The 26,473-nt window shown below is 45.0% G+C and overlaps 1 protein-coding gene across 1 annotated transcript; it reads left to right on the top strand.

Moving 5' to 3' along the window:
* Nucleotides 1-14,169: 14,169 nt before the first annotated feature.
* On the top strand, nucleotides 14,170-25,894 carry LOC147123187 (uncharacterized). Its single transcript, XM_086004211.1, has 2 exons — nucleotides 14,170-14,242; nucleotides 22,674-25,894. The coding sequence occupies exons 1-2, from the start codon at nucleotides 14,211-14,213 to the stop codon at nucleotides 23,527-23,529; spliced, it is 888 nt and encodes a 295-aa protein (XP_085860337.1). The 5' UTR covers nucleotides 14,170-14,210; the 3' UTR covers nucleotides 23,530-25,894.
* The last annotated feature ends 579 nt before the right edge of the window (nucleotides 25,895-26,473 follow it).

A 26,473-nucleotide genomic window follows, 5' to 3' on the forward strand; every position in this document is an offset into this window, starting at 1 on the left:
AATTTATGGATCACTTGAGGTCTAATTTTATATTGTAAAAGAAAGTCAATGTTTTAAAAATAATTTTGTGCTGTAACAGCATCTTGCTTCGGCTCTTTAAGCCTTTGTGCAGAATTTGTAGTGTAGGTTCACCAATTAGAAGGATTGATGTGTAAATTTGATGTTTTTTAAGCTGTTTCCTAAACCAGCAAGTATAGGTCAAAAAAGTTGACTGTCTCCTCAAAAGGTCTTCTGGTTGTGCCTGGCAAGGTACTGAACCAGGCAGGTTTGTAACAGAAAAATCGGTCATGGTCAATGACATGGTGACATTGAAAAGCTTCAACTAAAATCTAATTGAAAAAGTCCCCACTGAAGTAAATAAACTATTTGTTGTCACAACAAATTTAAAATGGCAGCAACTTGCAAGCACTTAAAAATAACTTTTGGATTAATTTCCTCAAACTAAATATTGGGAAGACCAAAGCCATTGTCTTCGGTCCCCGCCACAAACTCCGTTCCCTAGCCACGACTCCATCCCTCTCCCTGGCAACTATCTGAGGCTGATCCAGACTGTTCGCAACCTTGGTATCATATTTGACCACGAGATGAGCTTCCGACCACATATCCACGTCATCATAGAAACATAGAAACATAGAAGATAGGAGCAGGAGTAGGCCATTCGGCCCTTCGAGCCTGCTCCGCCATTCAATGTGATCATGGCTGATCATCCAAACTCAGTACCCTGTCCCTGCTTTCTCCCATATCCCTTGATCCCTTCAGCCTCAAGAAACATATCCAACTCTTTCTTGAATATATTTAATGAACTGGCCTCCACCGCCCTCTGTGGCAGAGAATTCCACAGGTTCACCACTCTCTGGGTGAAGAAATTCCTCCTCATTTCAGTCCTAAATGGCTTACCCCTTATCCTTAGACTATGACCCCTGGTTCTGGACTCCCCGGCCATCAGAAACATCCTTCCTGCATCTAGTCTGTCCAGACCTGACAGAATTTTATAGGTTTCGATGAGATCCCCTCTCAATCTTCTAAACTCCAGTGAGTATAAGCCCAATCGACACAATCTTTCCTCATACGTCATTCCTGCCATCCCAGGTATCAGCCTGGTGAATCTTCGCTGCACTCCCTCCATGGCAAGAACGTCCTTCCTCAGGTATGGTGACCAAAACTGCACACAATACTCAAGGTGCGGTCTCACCAAGGCCCTGTACAACTGTAGCAAGACATCCTTGTTCCTGTACTCGAACCCTCTTGCTACGAAGGCCAACATACCATTTGCCTTCTTAACCGCCTGCTGCACCTGCATGCTTACCTTCAGCGACTGGTGCACAAGGACACCCAGGTCTCTTTGCACTTCCCCTTCTCCCAATCTATTGCCATTCAAATAATAATCTGCCTTCCTGTTTTTGCCACCAAAGTGGATAACCTCACATTTATCCACATTATAGTGCATTTGCCATGTTTCTGCCCAATCACCCAACCTGTACAAATCGTACTGGAGTTTCCCGACATCCTCCTCGCAGCTTACCCTCCCGCCCAGCTTTGTGTCGTCTGCAAATTTGGAGATATTACATCCAATTCCCTCGTCCAGATCATCATTAATATATATTGTGAACAGCTGGGGTCCGAGGACCGATCCTTGCGGTACCCCACTAGTCACTGCCTGCCACTCGGAAAACGACCCGTTTATTCCAACTCTTTGCTTTCTGTCTGCCAACCAGTTCTCTATCCAAGTCAATACCTTGCCCCCAATCCCATGTGCCTTAATTTTGCACGCTAATCTCTTGTGTGGGACCTTATCGAAAGCCTTCTGAAAGTCCAAATACACCACATCCACTGGTTCTCCCTTATCTATTTTACCACTAAGACCGCCGATTTCCACCTCCATAGCATCGCTTGACTCCACTCCTGCCTCAGCTCATCTGCTGTTGAAACCTTCATCCATGCCTTTGTTACCTCTAGACTTGATTATTCCAACGCACTCCTGGCCAGCCTCCCATCTTCACCCTCCATAAACTTAAGCTCATCCAAAACTTTGCCGCCTGTGCCCTGACTTGCACCAAGTAACGTTCACTCATCAGCCCTGTGCTCGCTGACCTACATTGGCTCCTGGTTCAGCAATGCCTCAATTTTAAAACTCTCATCCTTGTTTTCAAAACCCTCCATGGCCTCTCCCCTCCCCATCTCTCTAACCTCCTCCAGCCCCACAACCCTCTGAGATATCTGCACTCCTCCATTTCTGGCCTCTTGCACATCCCCGATTTTATTCGCTTCTCCATTGACAGCTGTGCCTTCAGCTGGCGAGGCCCTAAGCTCTGAAATTCCCTCCCTAAACCTCTCTGCATCTCTACCTCTCTTTCCACCTTTAAGACATTCCTTAAAACCTACCTCTTTCTCTGCCCATATATTTCCTTATGTGGCTCAGTGTCAAATTTTGTTTGATAATGCTCCTGTGATGCATCTTGGGATGTTTTACCACCTTACAGGCGCTATATAAATGCAAGTTGTTGTTGTTGTTGTAGTTTGTGTCTGTTCTAAGAGTCAAGACTGCCTGAATACTGTCCAGTATGGCGGTGACACCCCATTAAATTGTGTGGTGTCTAGTCCACAAAACATTGACACAGCACTTCCATGCAGCAGAGTTATAATTACATTAAAATGCTGCAAGGAGCAGATTTGTAGCTGATTTTTGCAATTAATGCTGGAACATGGAAGCAGGTTACCCAAGTAAACTTACTGACACTTCTTTTGAATTCCAGATAGCCTTAGCATATTGTATAGAAAACCCTTCCACGTGATAATCTATTTTACAAAAATGTTTTAAAGTTATGAATTTAGAACAGATGGTTTAAAAATTACTAATAATTATTGTGGCATCTGATTTTTTTTTATAAATTGTGGCCTGTGATTATTTTTTCTAATTGTGGTCTGTGATTTTTTTTTAAATTGGTAAGAATTGCTCAGAAATTTGTTATACAGAATTTCAGGATGTGGGAATCAATGCGATAAGTATAGAAATTCACAGAATTTGATATGGAATTGCACCACATCATTAACAATAACAGTAAAAAATCCCATAATTTTAAGAAGTTAAATCTTAGTCTTCAGTAGCAGTACAGTGCAAAACTTAGCCTCAGTGAAAGTGACTGGAGCAAGTACGACATTTTACTTATTTATTTAATTAAATTTTTGACTTCAATTGACCTCATTTTATCTGTTCAAAAACTAGCACTGTTTAATTTGTTTCTTTGGTGCCTTCATTGTCAGCTGGTTCAATAGGTTAATTGATTGATTTAGGTGGTACGATTAGCTGTTCTCTGATTGGTTGTTTTTTTTCTGTGGTAGTTGGGCTATTGTGAGAGTTGCACAAGTATAAATTTGAGTTTACGAGCAAGAGTAGTTGTGAGCAGTGAGAGACTAGTGGAGCGCAGTCTTGAGCGGTAGTTGGCCTAAAGCTATTAAGAGGTCAAATCATTAAATTGTTGTGTTTTATTATAATAAGCTAAGAGAAGATATTTTAGTTAAGGGGGATGGGGACGAAGGCCCATCATGTGTAGTACCTGTGTAATTGGGAGGTCCTTGGTGCTTAATGTGCCTGAAATAAGTACATGTGCAAAAAGTGTCTCTGACTGCTTGCACTCAAGCTCAAAGTTTCTGATCTTGAGAAGTAACTGGGGACATTTGGGATAGATTTTAACTTTCCCTACTGGTTATTAAACTGATGTGGTGGATCGATTGCCCGATATACACCCCGCCTGATTTGGCTTTCCATTTGAAAATCGGGAGAGATGTGTAACCGGCAGCAGATCCGATATCACCCATTTTACACTGTCGCCCAAAGTCAAAATTTCCCCCATTGAGTCCAGATGGCATAGAATTTAGAATGTTGAGGTAAGTCAGAGAGGAAATGGCAAGTGATCTCACCACAATCTTTCAAACATCCTTGGATATGGAAGTTATGCTGGAGGACTGCCAAAGTAACACTTCTGTTCAAGAAGAGAGAATTGAATAAAGCAGGTAACTATAAACCAGTCAGCCTAACATCTGTAGTGGGTAAACTTCCAGAAGCAATAATACAGGATAAAATTTAGTCTTTTAGAAAGACATCAGTTAATTAAGGATTGTCAACACAGATTTGTAAAAGGCAAATCATGTCTGACAGACTTAATAGAGTTCTTTGAGGAAACACAAAGTACACTGATGAAGGAAATACAGTGAATGTTGTGCGTCTGGATTTTTAAAGTGGTTTGATAAGGATCTGCAGAAGCATCTTTGTTGTATCCGTGTGTTAATGGAGACACGGAATGCAAGAGTTGGTTTAACAGGTGTTTACTGAACAAAGTCTGGAGGTGAACTAAAAGATACAAGACACTATACAGGCTTATATAGCCCGAGTGGCCACTACCGGCATTACAGTACACAGGGGCTCTTAAAGGCACATACACCACAATTCCTCCCCTTTTAGACAACCAGTATATAATATTTTAAGTAATCATTAATTAACATGTTTACAAGAACAATAATCTACACATTTGCTGCAGTTAATCAATTATAAGTCAGTCTCTCTGGAGGCTTCCTGACTCGGTCTGGATAACGCCTCGGTGGTGTAGTTGTTTTCGGTGGTGTAGTAGGTTCTTTTGGCAAGGTCGATTCGGCTTGAATGCCAGTGTCGGGTTCATCTGGTTCCAGTATCACCGGATCGGAGGTAGATACTATGGGTATCTCTGCTTCATCATTAGGCGTATAGAGTTGTGGTGTAGGTTGTCCCTTTTTGGATGACTCTATGATCTGGTCAGCATGGCGCCTTATTATGCTTTCTCCAATGTCCACGGTATACATCAGCGGTCCTAGTCGTGTGCAGATAGTTCCAGGCTGCCATTTCTCGGTACGGTAGTCCCGGGCCAAAACTTGTTGACCTATCTGGAAGGTTCTAGTTGGCCTTTCATTCATGCCTTGAAATTGCCGGGTCTCTACGTCCCTTCTGATGTTTGGCTTGATCAAATCCAGCCGGCATCTTAGTCTTCTATTGAAAAACATCATGGCGGGAGTTTGGTTTGTAACCACATATGTTGCATTCCTGTATGCAAACAAGAAGTTATCTACCTTATGCTGTAGATTTATGTCTTCATTACCCATGGCCTTTATGGCCTTCTTGAAGGTCTGGACAAACCTTTCAGCCAATCCATTGGTGGCGGGATGGTATAGGGCGGACGTGTAGTGCTTAACCCCATTGTTTTTTAAGAACTTCCTGAATTCTTCGGACACAAATTGTGGTCCATTATCAGAACAGATCTGTTCAGGCAGCCCATTCCTGGCAAATATGGTCCTTAATACTGTGATGGTTTTTTCCGTGGTGATGGAGGACATCTTTATTACCTCCGGCCACTTGGAGTGTGCATCAACCGCGATTAAGAACATTGAGTCCATAAATGGACCAGCAAAGTCGATGTGTACCCTTTGCCATGGAGATGAGGGCCACTCCCATGGATGTAGAGGGGCTTGTGGTGGGGTGTTTTGGACCTTCTGGCATCCAAGACAGCCCTTGGTCATTTCTTCGATGTCTCCATCGATACCTGGCCACCACACAAACGCTCTGGCTAGGTTCTTCATTTTCACTCCACCCAGATGCCCCTCGTGAAGCTCCTTTAGCACTTTATCCTGGAGTTTGGGTGGAATCACCACTCTGGATCCACACATCAAGGTTCCTCGGCACACTGACAGCTGTTCTCTTCTTTGCGAGAATGCTGGCAACAGTGGTTCGCCATGTGCTGGCCATCCCTTCACCGTTAAATCGTAGACTCGTGAGAGAGTCGGGTCATTTTTCGTTTCCTTTTCAATGGTAGAATTTGTTACTGGTAGACATTCCACTATGGTTGAGTGGAACATCTCCACTGGGTCCACTGTAGGTGCCTCTTCTACCGTTGGCAACGGTAGACGCGATAAACCGTCAGCATTTCCATGCTGTTTTGATCCTTTGTATTCTATGTCATATTGGTGTGCCCCTAGGAAAAGGGACCACCTCTGTAGCCTTTGCGCTGTCATAATGGGAACGCCCTTTTTAGGGTTGAATATGGAGACGAGGGGTTGATGGTCAGTCAACAAGGTAAATTTTTGTCCGTGTAGGTAATGGGTGAATTTCTTCACTCCCCATACAAGGCTGAGTGCTTCCCTGTCGATCTGGGCATAGTTACGCTCAGCTGAGTTCAATGAGCGTGACACAAAAGCTATCGGCCGCTCCGAGCCATCAGGGAATCTATGCGATAATACGACTCCTACGCCGTAAGGGGATGCATCGCATGCCAGTCTGATTGGCAGTGATGGGTTGTAATGAGCCAAAACTTCCTTGGACGTGATTAAGCCTTTGCATTTATGGAAGGCACGTTTACAGTCTTCGCTCCATTTTCAAATTACTCCCGTTTGTAGCAGTTCGTTAAGAGGGTGCAGAACAGTTGACAAGTTTGGTAAAAATTTATGATAGTAATTTATCAATCCCAGGAACGACCTTAATTGTGAGACATTTTCAGGTGCTGGGGCTTTTATGACCGCTTCAATTTTTTCAGGTGACTTATGCAACCCTTCTTCATTAATTATGTGGCCACAATATGATATTTGTTTCTGGAAAAATTCGCACTTGGGGCGATTTGCTCGTAGGCCCCGTTCTCTCAGCCTAGTGAGCACCTGCTCCAAATTGGCAAGGTGCTCGTTGTCGTTTTCTCCTGTTACAAGGATGTCGTCTAGGTAGCATTGAGTCCCCGGAATCCCTTGCAGGACTTGCTCCAAATCTCCTTGCCAGATAGCTGGAGTTGATGCTATTCCGAAAACCAGTCGATTGTACTGGTACAGGCCTTTGTGTGTGTTTATCGTGAGATACTTTTTAGAGGCCTCCTGAACCTCCATCTGTAGATATGCCTGTGCCAAGTCAATTTTGGTGAAACGTTTCCCTCTGGATAGTGAGGCGAAAATATCTTCTATCCTCGGAAGAGGATACTGTACCGTGTGAAGGACCGGGTTTACAGTCACCTTGAAGTCCCCACAGATGCGAATTTTTCTCTGTTCTTCAGATTTATCATTATTCAACATTTTCTTCATGACCGGGACGATGGGTGTTGCCCACTCGCTCCAATCTATCTTGGATAACATGCCTGCCTTTTCCAAATTCTCCAGCTCTGCCTCGACTGCTGGACGAATTGCGTATGGCACCGGCCTTGCCTTAAAAAACTTGGGAATTGCCGCATCTTCCACTTTTATTGAGGCGGTGATGCCTTTCAAGGTTCCTAGTTCCTGTTGAAACACTTCTTTGGTGTTGGCCAAGATGTCTTTTAATCGTTCAGGTATGACGTCATCATCATTTTTTTTCTTACTGTTCACCGTCAGTGCCTGAATGGAGTGCCAGTCTAAACGTATCTTCCTGATCCATTCACGTCCCAACAGCGGTGGACCACCATCTTGCAGAACGTATAAATACAACTTCTGTATTTCCTTGCCGTTGTATACAATAGGCACCCTTATTTTCCCTCTGGGGTATACTTTCTGCCCCGTATATGTTTTCAAGATAATGGATGTGTCTTTCAAAGGTATATGCGGAAATAGCTGCTCGTAATCCCGTCGACTTATGACGGTCAGAGCTGATCCTGTATCTAGCTCCATTTTAACTGGGGACCCCGCTATCGTGAGGGTAACCCAAATGGTCTGGTAATCTTCTTTGGCAATTACATTATGTAATTTGAGACAGCTTAGTCTCTTGTTTCCGGAGTCGCTATCGCTCTTCTGGTCTTTGGAGCTACTGTCCGTCATCATTTGTACCTTTCTGTACTTTTCCTTAATGATTTTTTTTCTGCCAGTGGATTTTTTGTTTCCAGATCGGCATACACGTGCAATGTGTCCCATCTTTCCGCATTGCCTGCATGCTTTGTCCTTGAACCAGCAGTCCCTCTGGTCATGGGTGGATCTGCCGCAGCGATAACATCTCTCGAAACCCTGTGTCATTTCATGGGTGCCGAAGTCCTGTGGCTTTTGTTGCATCTCGGCAGCTCCTCTTGCTGCTGCTTCGTATGATACAGCCACACTGAAAGCCTTGTCCAGTGTTAAATCTTTCTCAGAAAGTAGACTTTTCTGTGTTCCTTCACTTAGGAGACCGCAGACGAATTTGTCTCGAAGAGAATCTGCCAGTCCTGCCCCGAATTGGCAGTGCTTTGACAGCTTCCTTAATTCGGTGAGGTAATCAGCGTTACTTTCATTCTTGTGCTGATTCCTCCTGAAGAATTTGAATCGTTCCGCTATCAGCAGCGCTGTTGGGTTTAAGTGCTCCTGTAGGGTATCAACAATCTCCTTAAAATTCTTGTCCATCAGTTTGGCTGGAGTGATTATGTTTCATAACAGCCCGTATGTCCTTGCGCCCATTAGATTTAGAAGTACCGATGCCTTTTTATCATCCTCTATTTCATTCGTTGTGCAATATACCTCCACTCTTGCCACATAAGTGGTCCAATCCTCCACATCACTATCGAAAGCAGTAATATTGCCAGTCTTAGGCATCCTGAAAAAAAAATGGTGCCTCCCACGCTTTCCTTTCTTCCCTGCCGAGAAAAAATAGCGCCTCCCGCCGCTGCCGCTGCTGACAATGCTGTTCTCCGCGGTTTTTATTTATACAGATATTTTTAATAGTTGGAGACTCGTTCCCGCCGGACTCTCTGGGACTTTTCCCTCCCTCTGCTTGGTCCGAACGCCGACCTGCTTTGCAGCGCTGGCCGTCTCCCGAGTGCTCCACCCTCCGTCTCTGTTTGCCTCCACCTTCACTGCTCGGCCCTGCTGCAGAGCCAGCCGATCGAGCCCCAGCCCGCCACCCAGGAAGGATTATTGCAGTACCTGCCACCAGCCCGGCTAGCTGGTGAAACCACAGTTTTTTCTTTTTTTTTTTTCTTCAACCTTTGTCTGAGGAATCGATCTCCTTGAGGTGCTGCCGAATTGCAGGTAAGTCTGTTTCCAATTCGTCGCCACTGTTGTAGCCGTGTGTTAATGGAGACACGGAATGCAGGAGTTGGTTTAACAGGTGTTTACTGAACAAAGTCTGGAGGTGAACTAAAAGATACAAGGCACTATACAGGCTTATATAGCCCGAGTGGCCACTACTGGCATTACAGTACACAGGGGCTCTTAAAGGCACATACACCACAGTCTTGTTGATAGAAAGTTGGCTAAAGGACAAAACCAGCCTGGTGGTTACTGGATGTTTTTTGGTCTGGACCCTGGAGGGATGTAACAGTTGTGACCCCCAGGGATCGGTGTTGGGACTATTGTCCTTCTCAATCTTCAAAAATGGTCTGTACTATATGGGATATGGGAGACACAATATCAAAATTTTCAGGTGATACAAAACTAGGGAGTGAAATTAATTGTGAAGTGGACTATAAATGACTTTAGGAGGATATAGACAGATTAGCAGATTGGACAAAGAGACATCAAATGAAATTTCATGAGGCAACATGTGAGGTAATACATATTGAGAGGAAGAATAAGGAGGACAAATATGCAATAATTGGTAAAACTTTAAAAGCAACAAAAGAGCAGAGGCTTAAAGGTTCAGAAACACAATGTTTTTAAAGTGGGAGGATATGATGCTAAAGCTGTAAAAGAAAGTACATGCGATCCCAGGTTTATAAATAGGAGCTAAACCTATACAAATCATTAGTTAGGTTGCACTTTGAGGATGAGGACACATTTTCTGAGTCCATGCCCTTGCATGTTTCCTGTGATTTTATGGCATGTGGTGGCTGCAGGCGAGGTACCTTACCACAGGCAGGGGTTCAGAAATCGGACCTCGTTGTGTCTAGTTTTGGCTGCCCCATTTTAAGGAGGTGTTAAGGCCATGGAGAGGATACAGAAGTGATTTAGTAAGACAAGACGAGGTATTAGAGGCTTTTGTCATCAGGAGAGAATAGAGAAAGTATGGGAAAGGATAAGGGAATTTGACTATGTGGATCGCTCTTTCAGAGAGCCAGCAGAGGGACAGTGGGCTGAATGGCCTTCTTCAGCGCTGTAAAATTCTCTGATTCTTCACGACAACTCTTCCTTGTTCATGAACATAGTGATATTATCAATATGTTAAAAAGGACCGTGTTTGCATTACATCCCACGTGATGCGGGTTGGCATTTTTCATTACACCTTTGAAACGGAAACTTTTCCACTGAACATCACCAGGGAAATTCCCACTGTGTCATATGATGCAGTTCAGGTTTGTTCCTGACTTAGGCTGCTCCCAGTTATTCCAGGAACTGGACCTAGATGCAAATTACTCTCCCAGCCAATGCAGCGCTGTTAACGTCAACTGAGAAGCAAAGAAAGAAAAAAAAACAACAAACCAGTTTTACTTTAAATTTAAAATCAATAGATATACCTATTTACAGCAACGACATCAATAGATGTTCATAATGAAAACACACCATTGGGGCATTTTCAGTTGAGATTTTACTGTGCCTAGTGAATCTGGAATGTAGAGGATGCTGAGATGTAGTTTGTGAAATTTCTGGGGAGGCCTGGGAGGGCGGAGTGGAACCCGTGCGTGCCCCCTCCCCCCCACCCCCACCACTGATGACCCTGACCCTGTCTGAAATGCCAGTGGGATAGGGCAATTTGAATATCTTGGACAGCCGCCTACACTGTTTCTGGTGCAACCCAGGCATCCATCTCAGTAAGGGAGGCACCATCAGTGGGTTCAGCAAGATTTTAAAAATAACATGTGGTTCCTGCTTCCAGTTTAGAACTGCACTCTGATCAACTGCATTGCCAAACTAGCCTTTAAATTGGTGAACTCCCCCACCACAGCCCTAACAACAGTGGCTATCAGGGACCCACAGGTATTCCTGATGGCCAGCACTGTTAATGGCATAACTTATGGAAATACATCGTACTTTCAGCTGAGATTTTAATGTGCCTGGTGAATCTGGAGTCCAGGTGATGCTGAGATGCAGTATGACTGACTGGATTGCTCTACAGAGAGCCGGCACGGACTCAATGGGACGAATGGCCTCCTTCTGTGCCGTTATGACTCTATGACTATGACTCTATGTGAAAGTGCTCTAATACATCGCTGGCACATATCATACTTGAACTTTTTCAGTGGTTTACTTCTGCCAGCTGACTATATGGTCATCTAAAACAGATCCGCACAAACGGTCTTTACTGCACAGTTAAAATATATCACCTTTAAAGCACAGACAGTGAATCTTCAGTGTCGAACATGCTAATAGGCCATGGGGATGAAATTGGTCTTTGGCAGTAGCACAAAACAGGCAATAGCGAATCAGTAGCCCATTTTAGACCCCACTGGATTTTCTTCTTCATTTACTTCAATTGGCTAGTGCTTGCTTTGAACTACCATCAAAGGCCAATTTCTCCGCTCATATGTTCCATTCTCCTACTCGATTGAAGGACCCTGTTGTTCTGTCATAGTACAGTTCATACCAGGAATCTGTTATAATACACTACAGCATAAAATAGACTTCATATTACACCCTAAGCTTCTTCCTAGTTCCTTGAAAGATTTTAAAAGCTTCCGTTTAAAGTAGGTATTTATCATCTCATAAACTTATCGGCCTAGAAATTGGGTTTTGGCTTAGCCAGGGCTTTAGCGCCGGAAATTAGTGCCGGCGCTAAGTCCCCTGCGCGCGCCAAAAATTCAGTGGCGCCGCGCCCAAACGTCTGCCGGCGCTACTGAAGGGTCTTAGCGCCTGGAAAAGGGTGCTAACTGCCGTTTCGCGCTGCAATTCCGGCGCTGCGGCACCTGATGCGGTGCGGCAGGCTGGGGAAGTGCAGGCCTCCTCCTTCCGTTAAGGAGGAGCTGCCTGCACCCGGCCGCGGCCCGCGCAAATCTGCTTAAAAATGAGCCCGGCACCTCGGACAAGTGCCGGGCTTGCATCTGTTCCGGGGTGGGGGGGGGGAGAGAAGTCCGGGGAGGGAGCTGCGGGCAGGCGGCCGGCGGGAAAGCGGCCGGCCGCCGCGGGGCCTTTAATGCGCCGGCGCTAACTGCAGTAAGGCACCTCTGACAAAACGCTGGTTGCGGCTGCCACGGGCGAGGCGGCCGCAACTCAATTTCGGAGTTCGGGTGGGTTACCACGGCAACCGGGACGCTGCGCACACCGATGACGTCATCGGTGCCGGCGCAGCGCTACCGGAGCAACGCCGATTTAGGGCCCCAGGGAATTTCACTACTGGCCATAACTCCAGCGCAAGGCCCTCTAGCGCCTCAAATGAGGCGCTAAGGCTACTGAATTTTCAGCCGATCATCTCTTACATCCTTGCATATTCAGCACTGGGGAACATGACATAGGATAGCCTATCGGAAAAGACTTGTGACCTCATCCTTTAATCAACGGGACTATCCTCAATTTCCTGCTACTGTTCCCACATAAGGATATTATTAATATTTTCTCAGCATCAATAATAAAGTTACTCCTTATGCAAATAGACTAGCCATTGCTTTGTGTCTAAAAATGATGGCAGTTTTATTTCCAGCTGAGAATATCATATTATGAGACACAGTCTATCTCAAGAATGACCTCAAGCATTTGAAAGTGTGGGGGTCGATTGGGGAAATGGGTGAACACAATATTTATTTATCCTGGAAGCTAGGTTTGAATCCAGCTCAGACTAACAAAGCAAATCTCCTTTCTTTCTCTTAAGTAAGTTTTGCTTTAGCATAGGCAGTGAGAGTTGAGTGGCTATTCGGGCATGTAGGAAAGTCACGAACCAGACTATCCCTGTCCAAGTCAATGTGCACATTTTCCAGCAGAGGTCCCTGGATAGTTAGGAGTTGGAATCCTGAATTATTTTTCTTTACTGCTTTCCTAGCCCAGGAAAGCTGAGGCTGATATCAACTACCTCAGCATAAACCAGTGATTATTCAAATCTTCAATCTTTCTGATCTAGATAGTTTTATACCAACCTAGGTAGTCATTAATTAGTTTAACGGTCACAAAATAGATTGCTCTCTTCGGTAAGTGTTGCATGTTTAATTGTTATGTCCCAACTTTCATCTCCTCTCATAGCCTAATGGGTAAAGGTACTGGCTGGTATAGCAGTAAGGCCTACAGGCTGACAGGCCCCCACTTTGATTCCCAGGTTATGCTAAATTAGCTGATCTCACTCAGAGCAGCAGTTTGGGAAGCCACAGTTAGGAAAGAAAAAATAGTCAGCTAGGGTTCCTGCTCCCAGTAACCAATAAATAGAGAAAATGCTGGAAATGGACAGCAGACACAATAGTGTTTGGAAAGACAGGTTAATGTTTTTGGTAGAGGCCCTCCATCAGAACTGTTTAACAAAAGGCATAATAGGCATTGAAATAAGATTTTAATTTCATTTTCTGATGATTTTTGATCATTTTAGTATTGCCCTGAGAGCTAAAGGCACAGCTTATATGTGAACAGATGGATGTGTTTCTAACACCTTCAAAAGGTGGTGTTATATTAGTATGTTACATTGAGTAGCTGTGAATTTACAGACAACATAATAATCGAATAGAAGGCAGACTTGGAATTTTACAGAATCGAAGCAAGGGAGCAAAAACAATATCCCCACCCAAGAACTCAATCCTTTCCAGGTACTCTAAAGAAACTACCTCTCACTGGCTATCGCTCTTAAATCTCTCTGCTCTTCCTCCAATACCTTATTGTCTCCTCAGTCGCAAACTCAAGACTTTGTTAGTTAAGAACTTTGCCACCTGAGGTAGTATGCCTCAGCACCTGATTTGTTCATTTGGTGTCTTTGTTAAATTATCTCTTCTCCTCTTCTCTTCCATGCACATGAGGCAACCCATTTCTTCCACTGCTTGTGTTCAGCAAATCGTGCTCCTTCTCTTCCATGCCTGAAGCTTGTAAATTATTAATTTCTCAAAATAGCATACTTCCCATTCCTAGCTTAACACATTCCAAACCATATTCAACAGAAAAACACATACACCGAGCACTTTTATCAATTTCCTTTCCATCTGACTCCTACGAACAATCACATTTTGGATTAAGATTATTCAATTCTTCTTTTCTCTTTGAAGATGTCTAACAGAATTTAAGTGGTACACATATCCTATTACATGCACAGGCATTAGTGCAGAATGTGTCATAATTGTACTTACGCATAATCATTCCATTCCTTGTTGTCATATCCTGTTCTTTTTTATTTTTAAACAGCTTGTGCCTCCTAGGATTTGACTGCAACTGTTCAGATGGGGTGCAGGTGCTGTAGAATGATAAAAAGGTGAGAATACACAATTTTGGACTCAATATACTCAGGAAGGTGTTACGTGCAGTTGCCTCCTCAGACTGTACACAAATCTTAGCATCCTTTTTGACCCAGGTCTGAGCTCAAACCCCAAATGCTATCCATCAAGATTGCTTATTTCCACCTTTACAACATCACCCACTCTTCAATGCCATCATCACCCCTGCTAAAACCCTTATCTGTAATCCATCATTGAGAGATTCAGTGGGCCCGAAACTCCAGGGGCTCTGCTCCTCTGCCAGAAGTACAGCAGGGTAAGACTCGCAGGGATGAAGGTTACTTAAACAGTCAAGGCAGGGGGCACATTCCCCACAGGCACAATAGAGCACCTGATCTGACTGCTCAGGCAGAAGATGTCATTGCAATTTTTTAGTTCAAGCCTTACACTCCTTCCCGTTAATCCCCCTACATCTACCTCATCCCAGCATTGATGGGAAAGCTATCAACCATCATCTACTATCGAGAACTTTCTCTAAATAAACTCCCATCTCCTTTAAAAGCCTCCATAAAACTCAGCTCTTCAACCAAGAATTCAGTCACCTCTCAACTCTCTCTCAAGGGCACGCCGTCCATTCTATTCTTCCTCTGTGAAGTGCTTTAGGGCATTTTTCTGCATATTAAGGCAATATACAAATGTAAGGTGTTGGGGCGGGAAGTACACCACATCACTTGTACATCACATTAATACATTTCTACTTTATTCAACCTTCCCCCTCATTAATGTTTCTCTGCAGAGGAGACAGAACCTCGTGCTGGAGTACATTCGCACAGGCTGCTGCAACACTCTAGTACAAATTGTAGCCCACCCTGCTCAACAGACATTGGTTAAGAACATAAGAAATAGGAGCAGGAGTAGGCCATTCAGCACCTCGAGCCTGCTCTGCCATTCAATAAGATCATGGCTGATCTTGTACCTCATCTCCACTTCCCTGCGCAATTCCCATATCCCTTGATTCCCTTAATATCCAAAAATCTATTGATCCCTGTATTGAATATACTCAATGACTGAGCCTTCACAGCCCTCTGGGGTAGAGAATTCCAAAGATTCACCATTCTCTGAGTGAAGAAATTTCTCCTCATCTCAGTCCTATATGGCCGACCCCTTATTCTGAGACTGTGACCCCTGGTTCTAGACTCCCCAGCCAGGGGAAGCATCCTCCCTGCATCTACCCTATCAAGCACTGTAAGAAATTTTGTATGTTTCAATGAGATTACCTCTCATTCTTCTAAACTCTAAAGAATATAGGCCTAGTCTACTCAATCTCTCCTCATAGGACAATCCCCCCATCCCAGGAACCAATCTGGTGAACCTTCTATGGCAAGTATATCTTTCCTTAGGTAAGGAGACCAAGGGGGAGAAATTCAGTTGTTAGCGCCAGCCGTTAGCGCCTTAAGAGGGCGATAAGTGGGGCGCGAAGCGGCTAGCGCCCGGGCGCGGTGAGACCTGCGCCTCTCGCGAAATTGAGAGGACATTTAGCAGTGGCGCAAAACCGCAACGCCCGCTCAGCTGCGCGCGCAGATCCTGACGTCATTTCATGGTGCAACGCCCTTGGAGCGCCCCGAACCGGAACCTCAGTGGCGCCCCCCTTCTTTCCGTCTGGCGCTCCCAGCAACTGGTTGACTGGAACGGTTCCCAGTCGCTGTGGGGCTAGGGGGGGTGCTATTTAAAGGGGGCTCTTCCTGGCTTCTTTGTGGTAGCCATTTTGGACCACTCCTTCTGTGAGAGAGAGAAAGATTTGCAGAGAGACAAAGGGAGAGAGCTTTCTGCATTGAGTCAGCGCTTGCACAGGTACTTCTGGCTTCAGCCCAGAGCTTTGCAGTTGGATTGATTTTTCAGTGCCATAGTCTTGAGTGGCCACATTTTATGGGGGCTGCAATGGGTGGAAACGTTGGGTTTCTCCATTGCATTGAGAGGGCTCAGAGACGCCGAGAGAGAGTGCCAATCATGGCCAGATGGAGGAGGGCCAACAGGCGTCGGCACAGGAGACCTTACCCTCCCAGGGTATTCCGCCAGCAGTTCTCCTACCTCAACATGTCTGAGGAGCAGTGTATTCGGAGGCTTTGATTCAGCAGGGAGGTGGTCACTGAGCTCTGCCACCTGCTTCAGACAGATCTGCAGCCTCAGCTGAGGAGCAGGACGGCTCTGTCGGTGGCAGTGAAGCTGACAGTGGCTCTCAACTTCTATGCCACCGGCTCCTTCCAATCCGCTACTGGGGACATTGCCAATGTCTCCCAGTTTGCGGTGCATTGCTGCATCCGCCAAGTCACGAATGCCCTCTTCAAAAGGAGACATCAGTACATTTCCTTCCCCATGACCCTGGACAAGCAGCAAGAGCACGCAATGGGATTTGCAAGAATAGCGGGCTTCCCCATGGTCCAGGGCACCATTGACTGCACGCATGTGGCTTTGCGGGTGCCTCAAGAGAATGCCGAGGATTACCGCAACCGGAAGGGGTTCCATCGTTGAACGTGCAGTTGGTGTGTGACCACAGACAGCTGATACTAGCTGTCAATGCCCGCTTTCCAGGCAGCAGCCATGACGCCTTCATCCTGCGCCAGACTTCTGTGGCAGACCTTTTCGAAGCCCCGGCTCACCCAGGAGGCTGGCTTCTCGGGGACAAGGGCTATCCTCTGTGCACCTGTCTGATGACCCCGCTCCATGCGCCTAGCACCCCTGCTGAAGAACAATACAATGACGGCCATCAAGCAACCAGGAACATCATTGAGCACACAATCGGCGTGCTAAAGCAACGGTTCCGCTGTCTGGACCATTCCGGGGGAGCCCTTCATTACTCGCCTGAGTGAGTCTCCCATTTCATTGTAGTGTGCTGCATGCTGCATAACCTGGCTATCCTCAGGACTCAGCCACTGCCAGCAGACATTGGAGCACCAACAGAGGAGGAGGAGGAGGAGCACCAAGACGGGAGGGAGGCACAAAGTGCAAGGGCCGTCCATCAGCGGCTTATTGCAAGTCGGTTCTAGGCCCCCTCTGAGGGAATGGCTTGTGCCATTGAAAGAACATGAATGGAACGGTTCCGCAAACCCTGAGCCGGTCAAGGCAACAAATAGTTCAAAGAGCAATCATGCACAATCTGAATAAAGACAATTATTTATTTAACAAACTGTGTGCCCTTCCTGCATGACAAAGTAATACAGAGAAACCCCCAAAAAAGCAGTCAGACACATAACTGGCTCTCACAACCTGGAGATAATGAACAAAAGAGTTAAGCACGATCCTCGGCCTTCACTAAAAAAAATTACAGCATTGTGCCACACCTCCTACTTTTTGGCCTTTGAGGGTGATCTGCTTCGCTTGCGAGATTGGCCCCTTCCCACCCTGCAGCTCCTCCGCAATGGGACCCCAGTGGCTGCAGCATGGCTGGGGGAAGGCTGCTGAGTGTCAGAAACTGAGTCGGCAGATGCCCTTGGGGGACGGCCTGGACCAGCTCTGGGCCTGGAGGGCCCGGTTGCTGACTGCTCCAACTCTGCATGGGCGGCAGCAGTCTGTCCTACGGATGGTGGCAGCTGCAATGGAGGAGTGACAGTGTTGGCAGCAGGAATGCTGCCATCCTGACAGAGGACAGGCACTCCCTGGTCGGACGACACACTGGCACTCCCACGGGGCAGCACTGCAGCATGCGGAGCAATCTGCTGAAGCATAGACTGCTGGCCTTCTGCGGCGCGGCGAGGGCCCCGGCGATTCGTGCCCGATGCAGCGAGGGTGGCAGCAGTCAGTGCTCGTGTGGCCTCAATCTGTGTCTGCATCAGACCAGCCACTGACTGCATGGCACCACTAAGCACTTGCGTGGGAGTCCTGCAGACTCCTTGCCAGTGCTGCACCGAAGTCCTGGACACTGCTTGCCAGTGACTCAATGGAGTCGGGCATCCTTGCCACTGCAGCCATGAGCTCAGTGTGCCTCTGCTCCACCTGGACACCCATTTCAGCGAGGAGCCGCACCTCTTCTGCGCTCACTGTAGCAGGACTAGAGGCCAGACTCTCCCTCCGAGGAGAAGGCCGCCGAGCTTCCCTAACCCCCCCGCGTTGCTGCAGCCCGCTGGGCCCCGGAGCTTCACCCTCCTCAGGCCCTTCCCCCCTGCTCACCTCCAGGGAAGATGTGTCCCCATTATGGCCATGGGTTGCCTCGGCTGAGGGTGGCACTGATGGTCTGGCTTCCTCTTCCTCCTCGCCTTCAGAATCACTCACAGTGGCAGCTTGAGGGCCTGCCTCCTCACCTGGCAATTCACCATCTGAAAGCAGGGAGGTACAAGAGTTGCTTTAGCGTGAGGACAGGGCGGCAGCGAGGGAGGCATGAGTGCTGCAATGCACTGTATTGGTTCGATAGTGGCAAAGGATGCTGGTGTGAGGCACAAGTGGAAGGAGAGAGGTGAAATGGTGATGTCCAGAACGGGGTCGGCATCTCCAGTGGCGATGGGGCCAATCAGCCAGCCTGCCATAATGCGCTGGACTCGCTGCTCTAGATCGCTGAGGTCTTTAAGGTGAGGCCGGCCTCCCCCGGTCTGTTGCTGCTGCCTCCTATTGTGGGCCAGCTTGCCCTGCAAGAGAAAGGACGGGCTCTGAGTACAGTGTGAAGCCCTGATCTTGGCTGCACTGCCTCCCATGGTGGAATAGCCCTTACAGTGTGAAGCCCTGATCTTGGCTGTACTGCCTCCCATGGTGGAATAGCCCTTACAGTGTGAAGCCCTGATCTTGGCTGTACTGCCTCCCATGGTCGAATAGCCCTTACATTGTGAAGCCCTGATCTTGGCTGCACTGCCTCCCATGGTCGACTAGCCCTTACAGTGTGTAAAGTGGTGAATGTGCATGTGAGTTTCATGAAAGCCCCATAGGTGTTGGATGAAGGCTGGCCATTGGGGCTTTCAGGACCCTTTGGCCATAAAGTGAGGTGCACATGCAGGGATGAAGAGGATACTGAAAAGGGTACTCACCCTGACAACCCGAGTGAGGTCGTTGAACTTCTTCCTGTATTGCACAGGGGTCCTAGGTACCATGCTGCTGGAGGTCACTTTGTGAGCCACCTCCCTCCAAGCTTTGCGGTAGTCGGTGGGCAGCGGCCTCCTGCCACTGTCCGGAAACAGGATAGATCGCCTGCGCTCCACTGTGCCAACCAGAACCTGCAGGGCCACCTCACTGAACCGCTGCGCTCGCTCCCTGGCCCTCTCCATGGTCCTAGGCGTTAGAATGTGCTAGCAGGTCTGTCTAGGCCGAGAATCACGGCTCCAATGTGCAGGGCATGGCTGCAATCCAAATCGACCCTCCCCCTTTAAGAGATGACCGGCACCAGCGTGTCTGCCTGCAATCGCTAACTGGCTGCACCTGCGCTGCGCCCGCCCTCGGTGGTAGCGCCTCACTTCTCCGGCTTAGCGCCTTAGGACAGTCGTGCAGCGCCTGCTTTAGCGCTCCAAGCACCTCTTGGGGCGAAGCAGGTCAATTTCGCTGAAGGTGGCGATAATTTGCGTCGGGCGCTAAATTTCACGCCTGCTCGACTATAACACCCCAAACGTGGCGATACTGAATTTCTAGGCCCTAAACTGTACACAATACTCCAGGTGTGGTGTCACCAGGGCCCTGTATAATTGCAGTAAGACATCTTTACTCTTTTACTCAAATCCTCTTGTAATAAAGGCCAACATACCATTTGCTATCCTAATTACTTGCTGTGCCTGCCTGTTAACTTTCTGTGATTCGTGTACAAGGACACCCAGGTCCCTCTGAACACCAACATTTCCCAATCTCTCACCATTTAAAAAGTACACTGCTTTTCTATTTTTCCTACCAAAGTGGATAACTTCACATTTCTCCACATTATATTCCATTTGCCATGTTCTTGCCCACTCACTTAGCCTGTCCATATCCCCATGAAGCTTCTTTGCATCCTCCTCACAACTTACATTCCCACCTAGCTTTGTATCATCAGCAAACTTGGATATATTACATTTGGTCCCCTCATCCAAATCATTGATATAGATTGTGAATAGCTGAGGCCCAAGCACTGATCCTTGTGGTACCCCACTAGTTACAGCCTGCCAACCCGAAAATGTCCCATTTATTCCTACTCTCTGTTTTCTGTCCATTAGCTAATCCTCAATCCATGCTAGTATATTACCCCCAATCCCATGAGCCCTAATTTTGTTTAATAACCTCTTGTGTGGCACCTTATCGAATGCCTTCTGAAAATCCAAATACACCACATCCACTGGTTCCCCCTTATCTATTCTGCTAGTTACAACCTCAAAAAACTTTAACAGAGTTGTCAAACACGATTTCCCTTTCATAAATCCATGTTGACTCTGCCCAATCCTATTATTATTTTCTAAGTGCCCTGTTACCATGCCCTTAATAATAAATTCTAGCATTTTCCCTACTACTGATGTCAGGCTAACTGGTCTGTAGTTCCCCGTTTTCTCTCTCCCTCCTTTCTTAAATAGTGGGGTTACATTTGCTACCTTCTAATCTGTGGGAACCATTCTAGAATCTATGGAATTTTGGAAGATGACAACCAATGCATCCACTATCTCTATAGCCACCTCTTTCAAAACCCTAGGATGTAGGCCATCAGGTCCAGGGGATTTATTGGCTTTCATTCCCATTAATTTCTCCAGTACTATTTTTTTACTAATGCTAATTTCTTTCAGTTCCTTATTCTCGCTAGACCCTTGGTTCTCCACTATTTCCGGGAGTTTTTTTGTGACATATTCCGTGAAGACAGACACAAAGTATGTGTTTAATTTCTCGGCCATTTCCTTATTCCCCATTATAATTTCTCCTGTCTCAGCCTGTAAGGGACCCACATTTACTTTTGCTAATCTTTTCCTTTTTACATACCTATAGAAGCTTTTACAGTCTGTTTTTATATCTCTCGCTCGTTTACTCTCGTACTCTATTTTCCCTTTCTTTATCAATTTCTTGGTCCTCCTTTGCTGATTTCTAAAATCCTCCCAATCCTCAGGCTTACTGCTCTTTTTGGCAACATTATAAGCCTCTTCCTTTAATATTATCTTTAACTTCTCTTGTTAGCCATGGTTGGACCACTTTTCCTGTGGGGTATTTGTGCCTTAAAGGAATGTATATTTGTTGTAAATTATGTATTAATTCTTTAAATGCTAGTCATTGCTTGTCTACCATCATACCTTTTAAAATAGTTTCCCAATCTACCTTAGCCAACTCGCCCCTCATACCTACGTAGTTTGCTTTGTTTAGATTTAAGACCTTAGTTTCGGATTGAACTAAATCACTTTCGAGTTTAATATAAAATTCTCTCATATTATGGTCACTCTTCCCTAAGGGCCCCTTTACTGCAAAGTTATTAATTAACCCTTTCTCATTGCACAATACTAGATCTAAAATAGCCTGTTCCCTAATTGGTTCCTCAACATACTGATCTAGAAAACTATCTTGTATATATTCCATGAATTCATCCTCCACACTATTACTGCAAAATTGATTTGCCCAGTCTAAAATTAGATTAAAGTCCCCCATGATCACTGTATTACCCTTGTTACATGCGCCTCTAATTTCCTGATTTATACTCTGCCCTACATTACAATTACTGTTTGGGGGCCTATAAAAAAGTCCCACCAATGTTTTCTGCCCCTTCCTGTTTCTTAGCTCCACCCAAACTGATTCTACTTCTTGATTTTCGGAGCTAAGATCCTTTCTCTCTACTGTCTTTATCACATCCTTTATTATCAGGGTTACCCCTCCTCCTTTTCCATTTTGCCTGTCTCTTCTAAAAGTTAAGTATCCTGGAATATTTAGTTCCCAACCTTGGCCACTCTGCAACCACGTCTGCGTTATGGCTATTAGATCAAACCTGTTAATTTCTACAGAAAATGCTGGCAATACTCAGCAGGTCAGGCAGCATCTGTAGAGAGAGAAACAGAGTTAACGTTTCAGGTCGATGACCCTTCGAAGGGAGATATTTAATTTCATTACCCATAACTTAATCTAGATCAAGTAAGTAGTCAAGGGGTAATGAAATTAAATATCTACCTGTAACACAAAGCACTACAAGTAGTGTAGGCAAAAAGCAGCAATTCCTTCCCCCTCTTCTCCGAATTCCCACTCTTTCCAATTTCCCAAATGAAACACTCTGTTTAAGTACACTCCATTTTAATTCCGCTCTGTGCAGACCGCTCAGCACCAATTCGGGATTGAACCTGGAATCTGTCTTGTCTGTCTGACTTACACTATATGATGGATTAGTCCACTGAGCTGACAGCAGAACCAAAAGGAGACTTTGATCCCATCTATCTTTCCCTGAGGTGAAAGGGCAGTTTGATAATACACTCCACCTCATAATCCACCCTTACTTAACACTTGCTTAACAAATATTTCATCCTTTCAAAAATACACACATAAGGCAATAGTTTTTTTTGTTTGTTTCAGGTACATCTTTGGACCAGCTATTATAAGAGAACTACCACCCAACAGTGTGAAAAGTGAAAAAAATTATAGAAACAATGAAATTAAACACGAGACATCATTCCACAACAGGAATGCCAAAACCAACAATATCGTTGCTTCAACTTTGGACAAAGTAATAAACTTGGAAGAACAAAATGTAGAAAGAATAGGAAAGGAAAATAATGTATCAGAAAAGAATATAACACGTGTACAAGATAAAACAGTGGAAGATGTCAATGACAACACTGACAATAATGCAATGTACACACTGAATAATAAATTAGTACATCAAGAGTCACACATAGTTCTACAACAAGGTGAAATAGTTCAAGCCACCAATACAGATAACTGCTCCTCAAACAATAACTTAAAAGATGCATCGAAAGATGAACTAGTACATGACCATGACCCAGGAATAGAAAGTGATTGTTATACAGTCAATGGACCATCCACACAACATCCTGCTGAAGCAGAAAACACGCAAGAAGTTTGTGCAGTCTGTCAAGTAGGAGAGAAAACAATGGACATTAATGAAATTGACATTGTAAATAACGGTAAATTGTCACACATGCTAAATGATGAAGTAACTCAATACAATCTGAAAACTGACATGGATGAAATCAAAAGTTTATCCAACCCATCTTCTGATAAAGAAATGATTATCTTAAATGGGCACAAAGATCTAGAAAACACTCCTCCTGCTATTGATGGAGAATTTACCAAGGACTTGCTTGAAGAAGTGAAACTCAGGATAGAGGGAGACGATCCGGAGGTGGCAGCTGCACTTGCAGCACTAGATGCAGCAACAGCAGGAGAAGATGATGAACTAGAGGACTAGACTAGACTAAACTTATGCATCTTATTGAATCACAACTGACTTGAAGTGTGTAACATAATCTTGGATTTCAAATGACTTCCCAAGCCACCTGAACCTTAAGGCTGTGAAGCAACTGATTAATATATTGCAAGCCAGTTATTGTTATATACTGAAAGGATTCTAAAAGATACAGAGGCAGAAAAACCTCGGGCCTACCGTGGTAGAAGAAATGCAGCAGAGCAAAAATCTTGCACCATTGCTGACTCTGCTGCAGTATCTGTGGCCAGGGCAGGGTCACCTGACTTAGATATTTTTGGTGGGTGACCATGCTAGTTTGGACACAACTTGGGTCCCCATTAGAGGGGAGAGCGTTCAAAAGATGAAGCGACAATAGCTACATGAGGGAACGCTGGCAGTACCCCCCCCCCCATAAAAGTGCAGATATTGGTGAACCCCTTTATAAGAGGGCCAATCAAAAAAAATGCCAGGATCAGTTCCAGAGTCTTCCAAGCCATGGGCCCCAATCCCACTACAACAATACCTGGACATTTATTTCTTCCCAGCATCCAGATCACTGAGCGGAAAGGGGCAGGAGCTGCAGGAATTCTAATAGGGAAACCATCTAGCCGGCCCCACTACCTTACCACGTCATGTACCTTGAATGGGGCAGGTTGTGCTTGTCCCATGCACAATGGAAACTCTTGCTGGCTCCTCTTCTGGGCGCATCCAACTTTTCACCCAAGCCGTGCCTCTTGTGCCCAGCCTGAGCATATTTAAGCCCATAATCTTCAGTTTACCTTCATCAACACTGGTGTATGGTGGTTTGTGTCATAGAACGTTACAACAAAGAAACAGACCATTTGGCGCATCAAATCTGTGGGGGTATTTTTCTTCACGAGCCATTTAGTTTATTCCCACTCTCCTGCTCACTCCTCGTACCCTTTACCATTCCTCTTCTTGAGCAACTAATGAATTCCCTTTTAAAAGAATTTATGCGGTTGTCTTAAACAACTGTTTGTGGCAGAGAATTCCACATTCTCACCACCCTTTGTGTAAAGAAATGTTTTCTAACCTCTCCTTTACTTCTTTCAGTTCAACGTTTTTCTATTCAGCCTCTGATCTTCCGCTGCTTTAAGACACCCTCATCTGACAGAGAAAGGTGGAACTAACAGATTTATCTCTATCCTCTTTACACACCTCGAAGTTGTAACATTAGCTCTGTGGTATAAACAGACTACGTCCTGTGCTGATACAGTTATCAGTTCATTTTATTGGGGGTGGATTTCTACGGGAGTTCTCTCGCTCGTCCACTGTAACGTCGGAGGAAGAGCCGCAGAAAAACCCCAGAGAAACGACCTAACCATTCTTCTGTGGCACTCCCGCTAAATTTGAGTGGACAAGCAGGAGAAACCCCTCAGAAATTCACCCCCTTAGAATGTCTTCTGCTTTGAATGGCTTAGCCATGCTATGCTATTCTAGCTCTGCATTGTTTCTCCACAAGGCTGTATGCTGTATGAAAGAACATTTTTGCTTTAGTGCAGTAGAAATTAGAACACATGGTAGATACAGCACCCACCGTCCCTGGCACGAATTTGCCCACTATGCAATGGCTGGCCGGTACGACGTAGTAGAGTTAATAAAATAAAAAATAATTTCAGTTGGAGTGCCATACATTTTTTGGAAACTTCCAAGTGGCACAGTAGGTTTTGTATACTAATACGTTGAACCATGGAGTGGATATCTTTGACAAAGGACTGTAACCCAGGACACACATGCTGGCTTGCTCCACATACAAGTGCACAGTAAATGAGATTGTTTCCCTCTAGAGAAAGGAGAGTTAAAATTCACACTGTAGCATGTGCTAAAGATACCTGTAGCTGAAACATGAATAAAAACAAGAGAAAAATGTTACAAAAAATAGCTCAGTGTCATGAGGGGCAAACTGGTGAGTAAGCATAGCTGTCTCTGCCCGAAATAAACGGAATATTTAAGACGCTATAGCCGGCAACTTTGAAATTGACTTTGATGCAAAGAAGCTAATGATTATCACTTTTTGGCTGATACCAGTGACTGCCTGCTTTAAACGTGTACGTTTTAAGTGGTAGGGACTGTAGTAGTAAAAAACAAACACAAAAACTGTTACAGAAATGACTGTCCAGAGATCCTGAAGCAATGAAACGTACTGTGTATGTTGCAAAAGACATATGTACCGACTGAATGGAAGCACTTATCACATTACATTATTCTCAGAGGAAGTTTGAGTCAGCATTCTGGAATAGTAAGTTTCAGTAGAACTTGATTGGGAATTCTGTACATAATATATTACATATTCGATATTGTAAATAGCATTTTGAACTGTTATATAAATTGTAAAACTTTTCTATAACTGACTGCTTTATGTGAAGTTTAATATGCAGCACACACTGGTTAGTTAATAAATATTGGAGCTGCAGAGAAAAATAATCTATCACTTTTCTATTTAGAACTGTTAATGTGAAAAATATTAATTTACATAAGGAAACATGAAAGATACTATTAACAGTTTTATTTCTGAACACCTTACAATAAAATATTTGCTAGAAATTCAAATCCTCCATTACATTGTAAATTATATTTTATAAAGGTTCTTCTCTGTAAATACAGACAACTGAAACTTCAGCAAGAATGTTCTGGTTAACATTTATTTTCCCCAGAAACATTTATAGGATTGCTCGTGTGAATATCTCAGTCTCCTCCTTCATCATGCTCGGGATTTCTTAGTCATATTTTCCAATACGGGTTCAATTCAGTGTTTAGGCATTTACTGTAAACACCAAATGCAGCCAAGTTTCAGAGGTACAGAGGCAAAATCACACTCAGAGTTGAATCTCAATGTATTGCTCCAGTGATATGATAAGGGATTCATGCAAGGTATGTGAACCCTTTCCTACGGGTAAATTTTGTTTCCAGATATTCACCTTCTCTA

The sequence above is a fragment of the Somniosus microcephalus genome, chromosome 2 (assembly GCF_052327205.1).
Source record: "Somniosus microcephalus isolate GS21.2 chromosome 2, FLI_Smic_1.0, whole genome shotgun sequence".
In the NCBI taxonomy this organism is placed as follows: Eukaryota; Metazoa; Chordata; class Chondrichthyes; order Squaliformes; family Somniosidae; genus Somniosus; species Somniosus microcephalus.